This window comes from Pocillopora verrucosa, chromosome 12 (genome assembly GCF_036669915.1).
Source record: "Pocillopora verrucosa isolate sample1 chromosome 12, ASM3666991v2, whole genome shotgun sequence".
NCBI classification, from domain to species: Eukaryota; Metazoa; Cnidaria; class Anthozoa; order Scleractinia; family Pocilloporidae; genus Pocillopora; species Pocillopora verrucosa.
The window spans coordinates 17,906,587-17,927,042 of NC_089323.1; the positions used below are offsets into that span (position 1 = coordinate 17,906,587).

At 37.5% G+C, this 20,456-nt stretch overlaps 2 protein-coding genes across 4 annotated transcripts in view; one reads left to right on the plus strand and one right to left on the minus strand.

Annotated features, from left to right (window-relative positions):
* The window catches only part of LOC136277512 (tubulin polyglutamylase TTLL7-like), a 6,283-nt gene extending 392 nt beyond the window's left edge, over positions 1–5,891 (minus strand). The window contains exons 1-8 of the mRNA XM_066159800.1: positions 5,291–5,891; positions 3,741–3,798; positions 3,467–3,530; positions 3,177–3,244; positions 2,527–2,592; positions 1,834–1,929; positions 1,103–1,175; positions 101–274 (exon numbers count right to left, since the gene is read on the minus strand). Coding sequence (XP_066015897.1) covers positions 1,160–1,175; positions 1,834–1,929; positions 2,527–2,592; positions 3,177–3,244; positions 3,467–3,530; positions 3,741–3,798; positions 5,291–5,648 — 726 coding nt within the window. The 5' untranslated portion in view covers positions 5,649–5,891 and the 3' untranslated portion in view covers positions 101–274; positions 1,103–1,159. The remainder of the gene's footprint in view (positions 1–100; positions 275–1,102; positions 1,176–1,833; positions 1,930–2,526; positions 2,593–3,176; positions 3,245–3,466; positions 3,531–3,740; positions 3,799–5,290) is intronic.
* A 6,967-nt stretch (positions 5,892–12,858) lies between these two features.
* On the plus strand, positions 12,859–20,048 carry LOC136277508 (uncharacterized). 3 transcript variants are annotated; one of them, XM_066159775.1, is made up of 5 exons: positions 12,859–12,999; positions 14,038–14,270; positions 14,744–14,836; positions 15,008–15,100; positions 15,338–20,048. In XM_066159775.1, the coding sequence occupies exons 2-5, from the start codon at positions 14,069–14,071 to the stop codon at positions 19,363–19,365; spliced, it is 4,416 nt and encodes a 1,471-aa protein (XP_066015872.1). In that variant the 5' UTR covers positions 12,859–12,999; positions 14,038–14,068; the 3' UTR covers positions 19,366–20,048. The 3 variants fall into 3 exon arrangements, with proteins under 3 accessions (XP_066015872.1, XP_066015871.1, XP_066015873.1); XM_066159774.1 differs by having other exon boundaries at positions 12,867–12,999; positions 14,003–14,270; XM_066159776.1 differs by lacking the exon at positions 12,859–12,999 and having other exon boundaries at positions 14,241–14,270; positions 14,712–14,836.
* The last annotated feature ends 408 nt before the right edge of the window (positions 20,049–20,456 follow it).

The window sequence follows — 20,456 nt, forward strand, 5'->3', positions numbered from 1 at the left end:
TATAGGAGGGTAAATTTTACCAAGTCTTAAAGATGAAGGTTTCAAGCCCATCTAATTTTTCTCCTTTATAGAGATGGCTCTTAGATGATAATTTTCCTACCTTTGCTGTAGTAGCATATGGCTGTCATCATATTGCGCCTTCGTGTATCCCACCCATCCGACCAAAAGCATCTATCTGGTTTACTCACGCAGTCCTCCTGACTGGTATGCCATGGTGCGGCCATAACTGACATCTGTAATACATACTAACCAGGAGTCACGCATCCGCTGGGTACTAAAAAGGGTAAAAATCATAATTTATACCAGTAAGATTTTCAAAGTACAGTATCTATTCGCCTGGTTTTGTTAAAACACACAATACCAGAGTGCTTTTCGTTTGAGTCAGTGTCGCCCCCCACCCGCAAATAAATACAGATACTGTATGTGGGATACTGTGTGTGGGATGCTTGTCACAAATTTAGGTGAGGAATGCTCTGGATCAACATCTAGTTCTCTGAAGCTCAGTGGTAAAGCATAGGAGCATAAATGTGAAGGACTGGGTTCCATTCCTTGTAAGGATTCGATCTATACCCATAACTCCCCGCCCCCCCCCCCCCCCCCACCCTCAAATAAAATAAAATAACATGAACTTCCATAGAATTTGGGTTTATTTCATATTGGGCTATAGGAAGCAAAAAAGATGTATTTTTTAAGGTTTACCTCAAAATGGTGACCTGCAAAATGGCGGCTGTTTGTACATACGCAGCCAATCAAAGGTTTATACTTCCCAAAATGTAGATATGGCTGTATTATTTGAACTTTTCTCGTTCCAAAAATTAATTTTCCTCCAAATATTTACTCAGATGATTTCAGGCGATAACAAATTAAGAAAACAAGAGTTGAGTGAACTTGACTTAAAAATAATTTTAAACGTCATGGAACTTTATCACAGGGCAACCATTGAATTTTAATCATTAACAAACATTGCGCAATTTTTACAAACCCCTATCAAGGGTACACCCTCTATTAAGCAGACACTTGGGAATGTCCTGAGGGTGTCCACTTAATAGAGGTTTCACTGTACTATCATAATAGTAAACGTGATGTTTGTGAATGTCCTTACTTTGTCAAGATATTCCTGGACCACAATCTGCTCATGAGATGGGATTCTATCTCCATTTCACCCCAGAGATATCCTAAAATTAGGACAGAACTACATGCATTAGTCATCAGATTCATCATTAAGGTACCAAAAGAAACTAGTTAGTATGCATGCATGTACATAATCATAAGTTGTTAAAAAATATTCAATTTTCACTTAGATTAAAGCAGAAGGAAGCTTTAAATTCATGTACATGTGATGGAAGGCTTCACCAGTACCCCTGATTCACTGAAATATTTCAGGACAGTATCAACAACTGTGCAATAACAAATTGGATCAAGATTGTATATGTTAATAATATTATAGCACAGGGCCCAGTTGTTTCAAGGCTCATTAAAACTAGCCAGGATTAAATTTTAATCTGGTATTTTTTATTCCTTCATTCAATTATATTAAAAATTTTCCATATTCATTTCAGGGCATTCAATCATCAAATTTCAGGCAAAGAGAATTATTATAATACTGAATTTTCTTTTAAAGCTTTCAGATCTCAAATCAGATTTCACACTAACCCTGGGTGATATCTTAACTAGCTTTAAACAACCTAGCTCTGTACTTTTTCAGATATTTTACAAGCACGGTGTGTTGGAAATTTAAGAAAAAAACAAAAAAATTTTAATTTTAATTAATAATGAATATATTGAAAATGATCGATGGTAAAATTCAAGATTTTAAATTTTTTTCAAACTTACCCATTTTCCATAGCTCCATTTGCTGGTTTAACAATGAAGGTTTTGTGTTTCTTTCTTTTTTTCAGTTCTCTACAATAGCCTTGAAATGCAGCATATCTGATACAGTGAGAATGGGCAGCAAGCTAAGGAAAGTACTTCACTTTAAAGTAATTACACTGATGTGGTCATATGACGAAAAAAAAATCATGGTGCTTTTCTTTTGATCCCTCTTACCAATTGTTATTATTATTATTATTATTATTATTATTATTATTATCTTTTTAATTATACCATCTTGTAGTCAACCTACATACAAGTACACATACTGTAACAGTTGTGATCTGTAAAGAATGTATATTTGGATCAAACTATGCAATTATTACCACTAACTATTACAGTTACATCATATGAAACCAATGTAATTTCTATCATTTGAGGTTGAGCATTGCATTATTATAATTTTCAATATTTATTTAACATACCACAGTACTACATCAAACACAGTCCCTGGCTACAGTTCCTGGAGATACAGTTTACTGTTAGCTGGTGGACCATGAGCATTGATTCCAAAATTTCTATCAATGCTTGCTTCTAAACTCAAGGTGAACAGTACAATGTTGATTTTGCAGTCATCACAGCTACATGTATTAAATTATACAAAACATCAAACTGCATAAATCTCACTGACCATAGATATTAGTTGATAAAGGATACTTGGCAGGAGAACCCAAGTTTGTAGAACAAAACTGTATTCCTCTACATGAGCTCTTAATTTGCATTCTGAAATTCCAAGATAAGATGTTAAAATACAATAATTATTGCATTAATGCAAGCAATTAATTAATATGATACTTGTAAACTTAAAAATGTAAATACCATTGCTCAGAATTGTTTAAGAGGGGTTTAATCAATTTTTGAAAATAAAAATTAACTTTTCCTGTCTGCTATTAAACAAAGCATTTGACATTCCTTTCGTTATCCTAAGGTCAGAGAATTATCTGCAAACTATGCAGAATTCCCCCACCATATGTTGATGGCCTAAGCTATTTAATTTTTTTATTAAAAAGTGAATAATGTGCTGTAATTTCCAGTAACTTCTCCTACAAATAATAATACACCTCTAATCAACTATCCATACTTGCTCTCAATGGAAGAGAGATAATTTAATACATGTATAAATATTGAGATCTCATGAGATACAGAAAATACATTTAAAACATTGCAAATCATAATTACAGCATGTGTATTCACCAGTAATTAACTTCCATTTCAATCTACAAGTTTTAAAGGTATTTAATATTGTTATACATTATGTAAGTATTACATGAAAATTTGACACCAAAACAAACTGATTAAACACTCACTTTGCCATATTCCAAGCTAGGTTATCCTTCCTACAAATCTCACCCATACTTGGAAAATGGTTGATTTTCTTTAGAGAGGAGACAAAACAGTAAGAATTAAATTATTCATTATTATAAAAGAAGTATTGAATAAATTTGTGAACATGCACATGTATATAAGATACAGGCTATGTGAGTGTTCATTTCTTTGCATGAAGATATTCTGTACACTGATTTGTCTAGATTCCCACAATATCACATCTTATATGGTCTGCTTAAACAACTTAATTAGTAACAAAAATTTATCATACCTGAAATGATTTTAGTTCTATGATTTTTTCAACTGGCACTGATGAATCACTCCAAATGAGGAAACTGCATGTAAAGAAAGTCATTGTTGAAGAGAGAAAAGTCACACTTATCAAATTGATTGAAAACTATGGCTTTTAAGATAGATGGATGTAAAAAAATAATCAGTGACTGACATTTTATTTGTACATGTAACACTACATCCTCCATCAGGTTACTTTGAAGAAAAATAATATTATTTACATGTATAAAGTTTTCCTATCACTGTTAACTCACCTGTTTGAGTCATCATCCCTTGCAATATACATTCCACATTGAAGACAAACTTTTCTAACTGCAAGGGATAATTTTTATAATGAAAAAACATTGTTATGAGATAATTCCAAATTTCAGATATACAGTAATTCCTTGAAAAGTATCAGAAGCTGAATCCATATTCATATGAGTTATGATCTCACTTTGCTTTTGATTCACTCAAATACTTTTTTCAGAAAATTTGCATCATCCTCTCCCCCAATCAGAAGAAAAACTAATTCAGTCCCAACTAATATCCCATTAAATGTCATTCCAATAATGCTTAAAAGCTTTTTCATGGGTGTTTTTTTTAAAAAAGAGTTTAAATTCTTTTCTTCATAGAAGCTGCTTAAACAGATGTTAGTTAACTTAAAATTTAGTGCATTGAAATTAAAAGTTGGTGATTAGATGGATCCCATAGAAAATTAAGTTTTTCAGTTCTCTGTATCTGATTTTTATTTGATTATAAACCTCTTGTTTAACTTAACATGTTTTACTAGTGTGAATAGGATATAAATCAACTGCATTTTGTTGGGCTTTAGTCACCATCTTCTTGTCGTGTTGTCAGTTCTTGGTGGTCCTAAGTGATATGTTCTTTTTTCATGACTAGCTATTGGGATTACTTTGGTTGTGATTACACTGATTGGAAAAGTGCTCTTTAAGTGATTTTGCTGTTGTAATATTATCCTTCTCGTGGAGGGAACTTTACTGAGAAGAGCTTTCAAGACCTGGGGTTGGAGGGAGAGGGCTCCATTAAGAGAGATTACATTAACACATACACGTACATGTTCACAAACATGTGAAGAAAAGAATACATTTATTTTAACAAATAAGAAATGAATTTTTTTAAATGCATGTGCATACAGATCCAAATCAAATGAAGCCGATAAGTTTGTGATCCTTCAGGCTAGTTTGTGTCTGCAAGCTTATTTTTATTGCCTTAGTTATAACTAAGTTGAGTCTTCAACGGTCCAGTGGATGGTGTTAATTATCAACATTAAGTCTGTGGACGCGTGACTACAATGTAAACATGCATAATTGGCAACATAACGCTGAATATTTTTAAGCGTTAAAAATTTTGTATTGGTCTTGGTGGAAGAAATGTGCGTCTGATCAATTTAAGCGACGAAGTTGACTAGAGAACGCCTCAAAAATACTTCTTGAGCGCGCATCACAGTCTAAGGACAAAGAAGTAATTAAGCTCTTTTGAAACCATGCCGACAACTTTAAACCACAGATTCAAAGAAACAATGGTGACGATTATTTTGCATCAAAAGATCAACGTTACCGTTGTTAGTTCCAATAATTAACGAGAGCGAAACGAAGCACGAAAATAAAGTTATCTATTGGTTGTACTTTAAACCTCAAAATATATGTGTATCGATGCGATACAACTGCACAAACATATCTTACACTTGTAACTTAGGTGATCTTCCACGTACACGAAGAACAAATGTTATCAATCTTCCTCTTGGAAGTATCACCACGTACATGTATCACTGAACCCAAACTAAATTGTAGTTTTGACTTACCGACTTCGTACTTTGTTGCAGCTAAATTGGCCGTTACACGGCGTTTCCTTTGAGGTTTCTTCTTCATAGAATTGTTTACTGTTTGCTTGCGAACATGGTTTGTTCGAGCCCGTACCATGCCTCTTGTCTGTTCCAAGCTTTCTTCACACTCGTCGGCCAAAGATGCCGCATACTCACTTTCCCTTCCTCGATTTTCACAAAAGTTGTCAGCAGTGCTTAAATCAAGTAATTTAAGGTTGTCTTTGGTCATGACAGACCTACTTCCATTGAAACCATGGCTGCTGTCTTCCATGGTTACAGAACCCAAAGGCGTTCGAGACGACGATGGAATCTCCGTGGTCAAATTGTCTGTGCTCATGATTATGCCGAAACTCGTCCTTTACATTCATTATGAACAAATTGCAAGGCTGAAATAATAAAATCTGATGTCTCCTGGAAAGTAATTTGGTCGCAGCCGAGGATTTGTGCGCCTGTATGCAGAACTTTAGTGTCAGTGAATTGCTATCACAGGTGTAGCGTAACAGAATTACCATAGCAACATCTGGTAACGGAGATAAGGAAACTCAAAGAATTTTATCATTCTGACTATAAATCCGACAAGCATGGGTTTTCAAAATATAACATTAAATTACTTCAAAGTAAATAGAAAAAAGTCGACGAATAATAGTGTTTTATTAATTTAAAAATATCCGCCGAAATTCCCCGCGGGGGAAGGGTACGGCTACACTTAGCCTATTCTCGAAACTGCATTTAACTCATTTACAACTTCCATATTTGGAAATAGGGGAGCACCCCACCCAAATTGCATTGCTCTCATATTTCAAATCCACCCACTACGTAGTGCTCGACTTCTTTGTCTTATGTCAAATTTCTGCTCAAAAATGGGATAAAAAGTGTTTTTCAGGTACAACCATTTTGTAGTCTCCTTATGTCCATAACGGTTGTTCCACTTGTGACCGGAACGTCCTTTTCATCTTTTCGAATCGAAGGTAAGCTGTATTGCGGAATGTAGCGTGCCTACTGAAATGAAGTTATGATGTAGTTACGACACTGATTATTATACGTTTCTGATGTCTTAATCAAAGGTAGCAACATAAATCGTAATCAGTTTTTTCGTGATGCCGATTGATTTTGAAATACGCCTTGAATTAGAGAGGAATTCGACGATCATAAAGGAAGGAAGGAATTCGAGAATCATTTACCCGTAGTAGCTACAGTTTGATACTCCGCATAGTTTGCTTCTGTTTTGCATTATATTTGTTGGTAGATCCTGAATAAGGTCGATGGATTAGTCTTCGAACTCCAGAGCTACAACAAAACTTTGACGTAATAACCATGAATACCTTCGGTAAAATTTCCGCACAGCCCCATACTACATTATGCATTCAGTTCTTGAATAGAGAAAACAATGACAAAAACAATACATTTCCATTGGGGAAACAGATTTGTTTTACAATAGTGTGTAGTATGTAGTACTTGCATTTCACACGTACACTCAATGTATGCTATTAAGACGATCTCTTACATGTATTTTGAAACATTTTCGTTTGCTTTTTTTAGCAGAGTATGGTTGTGTCTTAGTTTGAGGGCTCAAAATTAAAGGTACTGCGAAGGCTTCCTGTGATGTCTAGACTACAAGAGGTAAGCATGCGTGAAAGGCAGATGATTGAACAAGTACTTTATCAAAGGGACTAGGTCATGCTGTAAGTGATTGCACTGAGTTCTACCAACTTGTCCCTTAGATGTGTTATATTTCAATATTCCTGCATTGTATTTGGCAACAAGCACCACAATTAGCTGCCAAAGCAAGTTCTCAAGTTGCTTTTGTTACATATTGTACTGAGGTGTATTGCAAGAGTGCCTAACTTGCACTTACATGCATTATTTTCTGTTACCTTCTCTGAAGTTAAATTAATTTAGGGCACTAATTCTCAGTCAATTAACCCTTTAACTCCCAGAAGTGATGAACATGAAACTTCTTCCTAATGATATCTGTACATTACCCAGCAAACAGGTGATCAGAATACTCATATTTATCAGGTAGAAGTTGTAACCTTGATCTGAAGCCAAATTCTTGTAACTTATTTACAAAAGAAATGTTTAGTAACCAGAGGGGAGAATTAACAGTCCAATTTTGGGAGTTGAGGATTAAAAAGGAAGGATAAATATTTTGCTTGTCTTTGGCAAGAGTGAGAATAAAAGCTTACTATCTGACGTAATGTTAGATCACCAAAGTAGTGTGTCAACAGATATGAGACAGCTCTCTTGGGAGTTCTTCTTTATTTACAGTAATAGTGGAAAAATAAAAACTACACAAAAGATCAGTACCAAGAGTTAATTTTTTTTTTGATGATGATGAACACATTTCTGAAGTCCACCATTATACAAAAATTGGCCTGATGCAAAATGATTAAATTATACCATCATCAAAGGACATTGAAAATCAGTGCTATAAATAGATAAAAACCTGCATTTTCCAAGCACTCATGTTCATAAGACATGAACCAGAAATTTGAAAGTGCTCTAAGGATTTTGTAGTTTGTTTATTCACAGTGAATGATTTACAGCTATTATGAGCGCCTTAAAGCTCAACAAATTCAAATCTGCAACTTGCAACCTGCAACCTGCAAATTAGAAAAATGTGGACATCTAAATCTGAAGCACAACTGGCCAATTTAGTGATCTGTGTTTTGGAGTCACAGAGAAAGTTGTCAGTAGTATTTCCATCCGTTACTTTTTATGGTCTGAAGTTTAAGTGAGATAAACAATTTTACACAATAACATGGTGCTGATGCTGACAATATACAGGACGCATGTCATTTATGAACCAAAAAGTGTTCCAGCCTACCATAGAGCCTTTGTGGTTCTGTGGTAGATGATCAGAATATAGAATCAGAAGGTCTGAGCTTTGTCTCTTCATGGGAACTTAAAATATTTCTTTTGTCCTAAGCTCATGAGCTAAGGGAAGAAAACGTCTTTCTTCATTTTAGGATTTTAGCTTGCTTAGTGGTGACTTCAAAAAGAATCAAGCTTGCAAAGCCCCTTTTGACACACACCTTCAATGATAAATTATCCCTAAAATTTGGTAAGAAAAGCATTGGTGTTTAAGTGAGCACCATTTGTGTGGGAAGAGTCTGATGAAACTTGTGTAACTCATCCAAAAGGGAGACCTAAATTTATAAAAACCTGTCATTTTGTTTTTTTTCCTTGTAATCAGAACATTGTTTCTTGGCCATTTGCTGTACAGATCAATCTTTTTCAGATTTTTTTTTCAGGGCCAGGAACATAATCCAAACAATTGGAATTTTCTAAATCCAACATTATGGTCTGGTTAAAAGTAACACAACCCTAAATGACTATTATTATTATTTTGAATCAGGGTTGTCATTAGTAAATATCTGAACTAAGGCAGTGTAATTTTGGTGAGCGAGTGCTCAGTATTATCTTAGCACTTAAACTCCCAAGATCTGATTGTTAATTCTCCCTTCAAGCTGCTACACATTTCCTTGTAAATCAGTTATGAAAATTTAGTGTTGGCTCAAGATAAAAACTTCTACCTGATAAGTTGGAGTTTTCTCAAAACCTGTTTGCAGGATGATGTGTGGATATTATAGGGTGAAGTTACAAGTTAATCACTTTTGGGAGTTAAACGTTTAACAAAAATGAAGGCCACCATCTTTGATTTTAATGGCAGCAGAAAGTTTGGAATAGAAAGAAAGGGGGGGGGGATGAAGATTACACCTACCTGAGGTCATTGTTGGTTTGGTTATCTCCATTTGCCCAAGAATAGAGTTCTTGCTTGGTGCGGTTAAGCTCTAGCTATCAATCACAAGCCAATTGTGTCATTTGAACATTAAATTGCTCTTGCAAGAAAATGCGAAAGATGGCAAATTCTGTAATGATGAAGTTTTTAGTTTTGATTCTGCTTTTGAAGGTGTCTTTCAAAATTTGATAAGTCTGGCACTTTCAAATTGGAACAAAGAGAAGCAATTTCTACACTGATTTCTGGAAAGGATCTGCTAGCCATGTTGCTGTTTTTGGGAAAAGCCTGATATTATTTTTGGGTCTTCAGGTGTTGGTTCAATGAAAGAAATTTTGACAGGGAAACCTTCAAACCTTTGAACAGCCTCTTCAGGCTGGTGTCTTCTTACCCTTCCCCTGCCCACTACCCCCACTAGCCAGTCTAGTGTTTTTGGGAACATTTGAGTGACCTGTTTTTTGCCAGACATTGATGTTAGAAACATGTTCAAAAATATTTATTTTCTGTCTTTGATCACATTTCACAAAGACACCAGAGCTAAATAGTCTGGTCTTTTAACAACCCTGTTGAATCTAAAATGTTATTGCATAGTGTCCTTCATTGCTTGTGATTTGTCTTTATTCACACTTATAAAACTTTATTTTAGGAATCATCCTTTCTTGGTGTAGCCTCTATATCACAGGAAAGCCCAAGTTTGATGGAAAGTGAAGCAATAAGAGTTACTCTGTTAGGTAGTGAGTGGAGGTCATCTAAAGGAGGCTTGTCAACTATTAACAGGGAGCTGGCAATTCAGTTAGCAAAACATCCTAATGTTGATGTCAGTGTTTATCTTCCAAGATGTAGTGATGAGGACAGGAGAGCTGCCAGTAGCCATAATGTTCAGCTGATTGAAGCCCAAGAATTGCCTGGTTATGATCAGCCAATTGATTGGTTGGTTTCTTTACCTAATGGCCATCATCCGCACTGTATCATAGGGCATGGAGTACATCTGGGTCGACAGATACCACACATTCAAAAGCATCAACCTTGCAAGTGGATCCAGGTTGTTCACACAGCTCCAGAAGAACTTGGAATGTTCAAAAGTTATGAAGAAGCCATTTTCAGAGGTGAAAAGAAACATCGTGTAGAAGTACAACTTTGTGAGTTAGCTGATGAGGTGGTTGCAATTGGACCAAAGCTGGCAGATGCCTACTCTGGCTACCTTCGCTTCTGCAAGAAAGATCAGCATGTATTCAACCTCACTCCAAGTATTTTTACTGAGTTTTGTAAGGTTGAACAGGCCTTAAAAGAAAGGAGGAACTTTTGTGTTCTAGTTTTTGGGTGTGGTGACCATGAAGTTTTTAAGCTGAAAGGATATGATATCGCAATGAAAGCAATTGCTCAATTGGAAGACAAGTCATACCAGCTAAAGTTTGTTGGCGCACCAAAAGGAAAAGAGAAAAAAGTGGCACATAAGTTGCGTAAGTATGGCATTCCTCGTTCTCAACTAACTGTTCGCTGCTTCAAAGAAGATCAAGAACAGCTAGCCAATTTATTCTGTGAAGCTGATCTGGCAATCATGCCTTCAAGAACTGAAGGATTTGGTTTGACTGGGCTGGAAGCCCTATCCGCTGGCCTGCCTGTCCTTGTAAGTGGTAACTCTGGACTTGGAGTGGCATTGGAGGAAGTTCCTGGTGGTTCCCTATGTGTAATTCATTCAGAGGATCCTAAAAAATGGGCCAAAGCCATCAGTGTCATCCGTCAGAAAAAAAGGATGGTGCGACTTGAAGAAGCTACTCTTCTTCGAAAAGAGTATGCAGCAAAGTACAGCTGGCAGAGACAGTGTGAAAGTCTTGTTGAGAAAATGGTGAATCTTGTATCTGGTGAGAGCTATGTTACATATATCTTCTGTTGGATAGTTTTTTTTTTCTATCTTAATGCAATTAATGTAGCTACAACAGCAGGGTGTTCATGTGTACTTCAGTTCATTTCCTTAGAAGTGCTCTTGTTTGTGTGATTACTTACATTTATTATCTGCATGTAAAAGCTGTTGGAAATATGAATAGTCATTACAAATACATACATATGTTTATTGAGCACATCCCCATCTGGGGCTTTTCAGTGAACAAATTGGATTACAAAATTAAAATACATACAATACAATTCAAATTATATATCTTTAAATAAAATAGGGGCAGTTTAAAAATTCATTGCACCCTATTTTATTTAAACATATATAATTCGTATTGTATGTATTTTAATTTTGTAATCCAATTTGTTCACCAAAATCAGGGTTGAGAAGTTTTTGTTATACTCATCATGTATATGTACATGTACATATACTTTTATGATGGGGGAAATACAGTTTCCTCCTCAACTTACTATTAAATAATTATTACCTAAAAGTAGATAAGGATCAGATATTTTTGTATAATTTGGATGTGCCATGCTTCAGTTTCTCAAACCTGTAAGTATACAGTCATAAACTACATATACATGTACCTCATTTGAAATTTATAATGTGTTATTCTTTTTGTGCATACTTGTAGTTGATCCTGTTACTCGGCAACCATTGGCAGCATCTGAAGAAAATGAATCCTTGACCACTGTAGCTGTTCAACAGGAAGGTAGGCAACTGCCTCTTCATAGATGGCTTATTGTGCTCCTTTAAACAGGAGCATGATGACAGGGATGCATGAGTGGCAGAAATAGCTCAAGAAAGGATTTAATTTTCAGTGAAAGGTTTTTAATGATGGTTAAAGGTTAACAGTAAGCTAGGCACTATGCACTCTGGTGCAAAACTGCATAAGCCGGGTAGGAACTGTAAACTTGTGGAGTTAATTGTACAGATGTCAGCAATGACCTGAGTGACTTGGCAGTCTTTTTTTTTTATAATTTGAATGTAGTAAATACTCAGGAAAGGTAACCTTAATAGTTATGTAATAATCTTACCCACAAGATTAGGAACAGTGTTGCAGAGTTTTGAAATATGTACTTGGTAAAGAGCATTTACATGGGAAAGTCTTTCTGTAGTTATTTTACTCAAGACATAGAGCAGGTTTTGTTGAAAGTTGAACAAGCATGGGGAACATGATTGGTGTCTTTTTTTAGATTGACTTAGAATTTAAAAAAAAAATATGAAGGATGCAAATAACAGAGTCAGAGCTCTATGCCAATTTTTTTTGAGTGAATGATTCTTAAAACAGGAAAATCCTTGTAGGGTAATTTAGTAGGATCAATTAAGTTGATAATCTAAGAATGGCCACTGACGTTTAAAGCTGATGTTTCAAGTGCTAGCCCTTCGTCAGAGCGAGGGGCTAATGCTTGAAACATCAGCTTTAAAACTCTTCATGGCATGGTGGCGATTTTACATTATCAACTCAGTTGATGATACTTAATTACCCTGTTATACTCTCCCTATGAGGCAGCACCACAGTTCCTTTAGAAACTTACCCCTTTATTAAAATCCTCTTGTAGTTGACCTCACTCAGTATACCTTTGTTGTCACACTATCATTTTGCAACAAATTCTTGAAAAATATCTTAAGCTCTGAGAACTGTTGCTCCCTGTGCTCCCAAAATACTCAATCCTTGATCCACATAGTCCTTTCTGTTTTCTTCTTAAGCCATATGCCATGATTTTGTCAGAAACCTAACATGTACATTTATAAGAATAAAGTAATGATCATTTAGTTGTTTTTCTTTCAGGTGGGAGTGAACAAGTCATCCGTAATCTTCCACAGTGGCAACAGAATGCCACTGGATATCAGATCAGCAGCAACACAGACCCACTCTCAGACTTAAAGAAGATTGCTTCAGGAAAGGGCTATAGAATTTCTAACAATATAGGGTCAGGAAATTGTATGTTCTATGCCTTGTCAGAGCAACTGGAGATTGTCAGAGGAGAAAGGATCCGTCATTTTGAATTAAGGCGTTCCTTAGTTCAGTATCTAAGAGAGCACCCAAAACAGGTGAGTATTTGGTAAAGTACATGTAATCACTAAAACAGACTGATGCTACAAATGTATCCTCTGTGCCACATTCAAGTTGAATTTAAGGAATTATTATTAGAACATTTTCAATGCTTTCATTAGGAAAAAATTAATGTTTAGTACATGAAAAGGACAATTTGTCGTAAAGTTTGTATTTACTACAATGTCTTTCTTTATTGTTTTTCTTGTTTTAACTTATTATAGAACAACTGTGGGAAGTATAATGCTGACAAGTAAACTTGTTTATGGTCATTCCTTCCAATTGATCCTTTTTTTTTTATTAATTTAAAGATTGGATATGTTAGTTGCAAAAATTACTCTATCAAACATTACACACACGTAGTACTGTTAAGTACTATTGAGCCTAGCAACTAAAGAGTCTATTCAGGGCGTGAAATTAACTTTTTTTTCTGATAGCCACTTGGCTCCTAAATTCTTCAAAATGGTAGCCAATTCTAAAAAAAGTTGGTCGCCATTTTCAAAGACAAACAAAATCTTTCTTTACGCTGTCAGCGTTCTAGAAAGACCCTCGAAAATTAAGTTAGGGAAAAAATCTTTAACGTGCTACAAAGTGGACACCAGGATGGATGATATACAATGTTCAGGCTCATCTAAATCCAAGATGGCGTCTAGTTGTCGATCGAGAAGCACGTGCTACGTTTTAGAAACAAACTTAATGAGGAAGTTTGCCGCGGATTTATCTTTGCAAATCTTTTAATTCACTATATCTCTTGGTAAGGTTATGATGAAACGTTCTAGTCGCCAATTTGGCGACTAACTTTCAGGATTTGGTCGCCAAAGTGAAAAATTTAGTCGCATTGGCGCCTGTATTAGGCGCAATTTCACGCCCTGCTACTTGTCTTTGAACACTTTTGAAGTTAATACTTATTATATGAAAATATTACAATATTGAGTTACTACTAGACTCGTTGCTCTATTCCCATTAATATTACATGTTATCTTGTTGGACTTTCTCTTAAAGGTGGATTGAACAGATCTGTTTCACTTTGTTGATAGACACAAAACGTGGGATGGTTACTTAACAGACATGGAACAAGATGGCACTTGGGGTGATCATGTGATTCTCTGGGCTGCAGCAAACTGTTATCAAATAGCCATTCACGTGATTAGTAGTCTTCCAGGCTATAGTGAGGTAATTGTCAACCCAGATTGTCCATTTGACCAAAGCAAGCATCTTGTATTGGGACATGTCCATGAAGTACACTATGTCAGCCTTCAGCCCTTGCAAGGTAAGGCTTAGAACATAACACATTTAAAAATTGGCCTATCCGTGAATTTTGTAAACAAGATATTCCAATTGTTATAACTGAGTGCATTCTACAACTGTATTTTAGTCCTATACAGCTACAGGCCGCACATGTCTATACGAATTACCATTTCATAAAAGCCTGTAGAGCTGACTGTTTTGATTTATCTGTGATGTAAATAAACGTCTGCAGGCTGGTGCATGCAAATTATATAGTGAGGCAAGTTGTTGGTATTCCATTCATTTCGTAATTCATCACCACGTTGTGAGTAATCAGAAAAGTGTTAAATATCAGTGAAATAATTTGTCATTGAGTGACATTAAGAGATGATGAACCAACTTTCTCAGAAGACAGGCAGAAAATAATGTTACTCGATTGTTAATACTGTAGGTAATGGTAATTAACTATGTTTTTTCTCTGTAGTGTTTTAAGTGCGGTTAAACTCTTTTTACCAGATGCCGTAGTAAAGATGTCCAGGCAAGCTTCAAATGAAAAGGTTACACGAAGTTCGTCCTCTGTTGTAACTCAGTCTGTGAAGCGCCCTAGAGGTAATTTCCATCCTAAGTCCTACAATCCAGCACTTTTTAAAACCTTTCACCCTTTTCTTTCTTTTTTTTGCTATTAAAGAACAGCTATATGAACAAGCCTTCTGTTATCTTTGAAGGAGCCATTCGCTGCTCTTGCCATTTTAATCTCGGTGATTAAACTTTTTTTACCAGATGCCGTAGTAAACAAGTCCAGGCAAGCTTCAAATGAAAAGGTTAAACAAAGTTCATCCTCCGCAGCCACTCAATCTGTGAAGCGCCTTAAAGGTAAACTTCTTCCGAAGTCTTACAACGTCATTGGTTGGAAATCCAGCGCTTTTTCAAAACTTTCCACTCTTCCTTTTTGCTATTAAAGAACAGCTGCGTGTAGCCTACATATAACAAGCCTTCTGTTATCTTTGAAGGAGTCATTCGCTGCTCTTGTCATTTTAATCTCAGTGATTAAAGTCAATGTTTATTCAAAGACATGTGCGTTCAAGAACGAAGTATGTTGTTTACTTGCAGGTTCCGATCATTGTCTAATTGTGGAACACCTTGAAGGTGAATACATTAGACGCTCCAATGTAAAACCACTGCTGTGGGATAGCGACATCCAACTACCTATTGATGAAGTCTACACTAGGTTGCAAATGAAATGGAGAAAGAAGGCTTACTTTCAGCTAACAGAGACGGAGATTCACATGTATGAAGTTTTCAAGCCTGCTAGGGAGGGTGAAAAGGGCGCCAGAATGGTACTTGTAGAAGGAAACCCTGGGATTGGGAAGACTACGTTTTGCCTTAAAATTGCAAGTGATTGGGCCAAAAAATTAGTACCAGTAGAGTTTGACTTCCCCATGTTTGAGTTGTTGTTTCTTCTGAAATGCTGTGATATTCACAAAGGTACTAAAGACATAGTACAAGCCATCGATGAGCAACTTCTGAATGATGACATTAACAATAAGGAAGAATTTTTGGATTACATCAGAGATGGTAAGAATCAGGACAAGATTCTTTTAATCCTGGATGGCCTTGATGAGTTACCAAAAAAGTCGAAAAAAGTCTTGGATAGGCTATTTAGAAGAAAAGTTTTCTCGCGCTGTTTTATTTTGGCCACCTCACGCGAAGAAAAAGGAATCGATGTCCGGCGGCGCTATGACTTTGATACACTTTTGCAGATTAAAGGGTTCACCTCAGAGGACGCTGCAGATTACATCAGAAAGCATTTTAAAAGCGTTGATCCACAAAATTTGTCTAAAGGCGAGAGGCTCATTGAAGCTGTTGAAACAAATTCCTACCTAGATGCGCTAAGGAACAATCCGCTGAATCTACTTCTCTTGTGCGTTGTTTTTGAAGACTTTCAAGGGGAACTACCATCTAATCGTACTAAGCTTTATCAGATTATTTTTCGATGCTTGTTGAGGCGATATTGCTCCCGAAATGGCTTGAACGTTCATCGGAATGCCGACAAAGCCCTGGAGAATCAATTTAAAGAGTCCCTACTTGTGCTAGGGGAGTTAGCGTGGAATTGTCTTCGAGAAGACCGCCGTTCGTTTTCGGAAGAGGAACTGGACAAGTTAGAACATTCGAGGACCCATGTGAGAAGATTTCCAGCTATCAAATTGGGCCTTGTTTTCATGGAAGCCAGTTCAAGGCCAAGTCAGGAACCAAGACATCAGTGTCATTTCCTTCACAAAACATTTCAAGAGTTTTTAGCTGCCTTTTACCTAGCGAACCAGATGTTAACGGAACAACTTAGCCTTACTGATCATTCTGTTTTCTGGAGGGAAAGTATGTTATTTGGCTACAGACAAGTATTTGTCTTTTTAGCTGGCATATTAGGCATGGAAGGAACGGTGTTTTTCAAAGAAACTGTAACGATTTTAAAAAAAGGCTGGAAATGGGAAACTTTTCTCGTAGAGTTCTTACTTGACCTTTTAAAAGAGAGTGGTGCTGCAGATGATTTAGGCAAAGTTGCGTGCTCCCTTATTCCTTTACCAAATGTTTTGAAGTTAAATCAGAAACAGCGGTCTTGGTTGAAACTTATACGATATGTGCACGAAGGCGCCATACCCGAAGGTGATGTGGCATCAGTGCAGCTTACTAAACTGAGCCTGTCGGACGTGCAGTTTTTCAGTAAAGACAATGTGAACGATCTCCATGGAATTCTCGGAAGCAGTCAAACTCTCACAGAGCTTGTCATTGGTAATATCGAGAACATGTCCCCTGAAGTTGCAGATCTGTTCGCTGAGAGTTTTTCGTCAAGCACGTCACTAAGAACAGCCACGCTAAAACTGTTTGACGTGAGTAGTGAGAGGTGCGCCAGTAATGCTAGTACCTTGTTATCGACTCTCTCGCAATTGGAATGTCTTTCGCTCGAAGTCTTTGCTGTTCTGAATAACACTGCTGCACAAGCCGTGAAAGCGTTATTCAAATCATCGCTAATTTCTCTCGTGCTTATTGTTCATGGGGATCAGAATGACTGTTTAATGTCGACTGTTAGTGAAGGACTTGCAGATGAAACCGCGGTAAAGTCTCTTAGTCTTGTCGTTTATGGAAGAGTTAGCAACCCTGGAATCGTAGCAGTGCAGAAAGGTGTTCTGCGAAATAGAACTTTGCACTCTTTAGAGTTAAAGGTTTACGGAGAAATCCCAGAAGCGTGGATGGCAGCTGTTGCTACCGTACTGGCAGCCAATAAGTCATGGAAGTCTCTTATTATTCATCCAAATGTGTGCGGGAAAATTAAATATGAAGCAGGTTTGCTGCCCTATCCTATTCTAGGTGATGCCCCAATAGAGAAGTCATTAACCGTGAACGTCTGTGGTGAACTGAGCGTTCACAGCTTAAAAGCCCTTACAGAGTTTTTCAAGGAAAGTTCGCCACTATCTGGTTTGCAGTTGAATGTCCAAAGTAAACTAACCAATGAAGTCGTGGATTGTCTAGTAGACTATTTTCTGACTAACAATTCACTGTCCTCACACAGTATTATTAACCTTAGTGGTGAAATCAGAAGCTACGAAGGAACTGCTCTTCAGAGATTAGTTCAAGAGGGTCAAAAGCATTCTGTCTCAGTGCACTTGAATGGTCTTGATGAGGATCACTTTTTAAGTGGTTTTTATACTCTCGCCAATGTTTCGTCAGCGTCGACCACGTTTTTAGTTGATGGAAAGACTACCACATACCTTGAAGTCATCAAACTATTAAGCTCTGTGACAACATCCTCGTTCAATCTCACAGTTAATCATCACGCTGCTGTGAGGGAAGACTGGGCAAAGGGTGTGGGTAGCGGCTTGGCGAACAGTCTTACAGTTAACAATCACGCTGAAGACATCACGAGATACTGGACCAGCGGTGTGGGTGATGGTTTGGCGAACAGCAGATCACTAACTACATTCAGTCTCACAGTTAACAATCACGCTGAAGACATGGGACGCTGGGCCAGGGGTGTGGGTGATGGTTTGGCGAGCAACAGATCACTAACTACATTCAGTCTCACAGTTAACAATTACGCTGAAGACATGGGACCCTGGACCAGCCGTGTGGGTGATGGTTTGGCGAACAGCAGATCACTAACTACATTCAGTCTCACAGTTAACAATCACGCTGAAGACATGGGACTCTGGGCCAGCGGTGTGGGTGATGGTTTGGCGAACAGCAGATCACTAACTACATTCAGTCTCACAGTTAACAATTACGCTAAAGACATGGGATTCTGGGCCAGGGGTGTGGGTGATGGTTTGGCGAACAGCAGATCACTAACTACATTCAGTCTCACAGTTAACAATCACGCTGAAGACATGGGACTCTGGGCCAGCGGTGTGGGTGATGGTTTGGCGAACAGCAGATCACTAACTACATTCAGTCTCACAGTTAACAATCACGCTGAAGACATCACGAGTTACTGGACCAGCGGTGTGGGTGATGGTTTGGCGAACAGCAGATCACTAACTACATTCAGTCTCACAGTTAACAATTACGCTGAAGACATGGGACGCCGGGCCAGGGGTGTGGGTGATGGTTTGGCGAGCAGCAGATCACTAACTACATTCAGTCTCACAGTTAACAATCACGCTGAAGACATGGGACTCTGGGCCAGCGGTGTGGGTGATGGTTTGGCGAACAGCAGATCACTAACTACATTCAGTCTCACAGTTAACAATTACGCTGAAGACATGGGATCCTGGGCCAGCCGTGTGGGTCATGGTTTGGCGAGCAGCAGATCACTAACTACATTCAGTCTCACAGTTAACAATCACGCTGAAGACATGGGAATCTGGGCCAGGGGTGTGGGTGATGGTTTGGCGAACAGCAGATCACTAACTACATTCAGTCTCACAGTTAACAATTACGCTGAAGACATGGGACCCTGGGCCAGCCGTGTGGGTGATGGTTTGGCGAACAGCAGCTCATTAACTACATTCAGTCTTACCGTTAACAATCACGCGGGCGAAATAGGTCGCTGGACGAACGACTTTAGCAAGGGCTTGGTAGAGAGCGGTTCTTTAACAACGATAAGAGTAGCATTTAACTTGTACGGTGAGGACAGAATTCGCTAGATGTTTAGCCAGTCTCTCTCCCATCCATTTTTTCCCTTTCTATTGAATGCGTGGATAGAACTTCGTAGAGCTAGAAATTAGGATAAGGACACAGTTGAAGAGAAACAACCGTGTTAAAATTCATTTTATTTGTCGGTAGAAACTAAGAAGTTTACTAAAATTTTTGGTCGGGACACAAGAATTCAAACACTTAACATACTTTTCTTCGTCTTATGTTTAGCAGTGTTGCTAGTGAAGTGTATTTGCATGTACATGAAAGAGTTCATTTTTAGTAAGTGTTAAAAATAGCATTTGTTCGTGCTAGTTTTACTCTTTACACAATCTGTGTCAGGGTGGCAAATTTTTGGTTCGAACCAGCAGTATACATTAATCTATAGCTGACAAAAAAGACAGAAGAACATCGGTCCGCAAACATGAATTAGAAACACGGCCCTTTGCGCCTTTTAACGCGAGGAGTGCGTATGCTATTGGTTAGAAACGAACTTGTAGAACTGATGCGTTGAAAATACCAGAATACCGGGATGAAAATGAAACCGAGGTTGCTGAACATTGTAGTTTTATTACGCCACTGGTACAGTTTTAGTGATCTTTTTTATTTACTGTTGTGAACGTTTTGTAAGATGAGCCTAAAGGTAGATGCGCTGTATCAAATTTTCTGTGAACTAAAGTTTCTTTAAAATTTATTCATTTTTAACTGGTTTCTCTTTAACTGGCTCCAAAGATTTGCCTATCCCGCCTATTTCCCGACCCAAACAACCATTTAGTAATAGGCACATCTCAAGAATAGCAACCGATATTGACGATGAACTGTGATGCTAACTACTTTTCTATTTACACCAAAACCCTGTAGTCCCCCCCCCACCCCCCTTCAGGGGCCCAATACCCTGGGGGGGGACGTTGTCTTGTTCGCAGTTTATGCCAATATTCTGGCTTAAGCAAACAAAAAGATGAAAGAAGACGGTTGAGAGTTTAATTTTTCTCGTTTTCGCTTTTCTCCGTTAGTTTATGTAATCGCATGGGTCCGTGGGCAATTCAAGATTAATTTCGTTTGTATTTTCGGGGTTTTCCCAAAATTACCCGAGTCGCGATGC

Bases quoted from the DNA above. Each gene is read 5' to 3' on its own strand.
- LOC136277508 (XM_066159775.1), top strand. From the start codon at position 14,069: ATGGAACAAGATGGCACTTGGGGTGATCATGTGATTCTCTGGGCTGCA. The intron at 14,271-14,743 runs GTAAGGCTTAGA...TCTTTTTACCAG, and splicing joins CAGCCTTCAGCCCTTGCAAG to ATGCCGTAGTAAAGATGTCC. The intron at 14,837-15,007 runs GTAATTTCCATC...TTTTTTTACCAG, and splicing joins GTCTGTGAAGCGCCCTAGAG to ATGCCGTAGTAAACAAGTCC.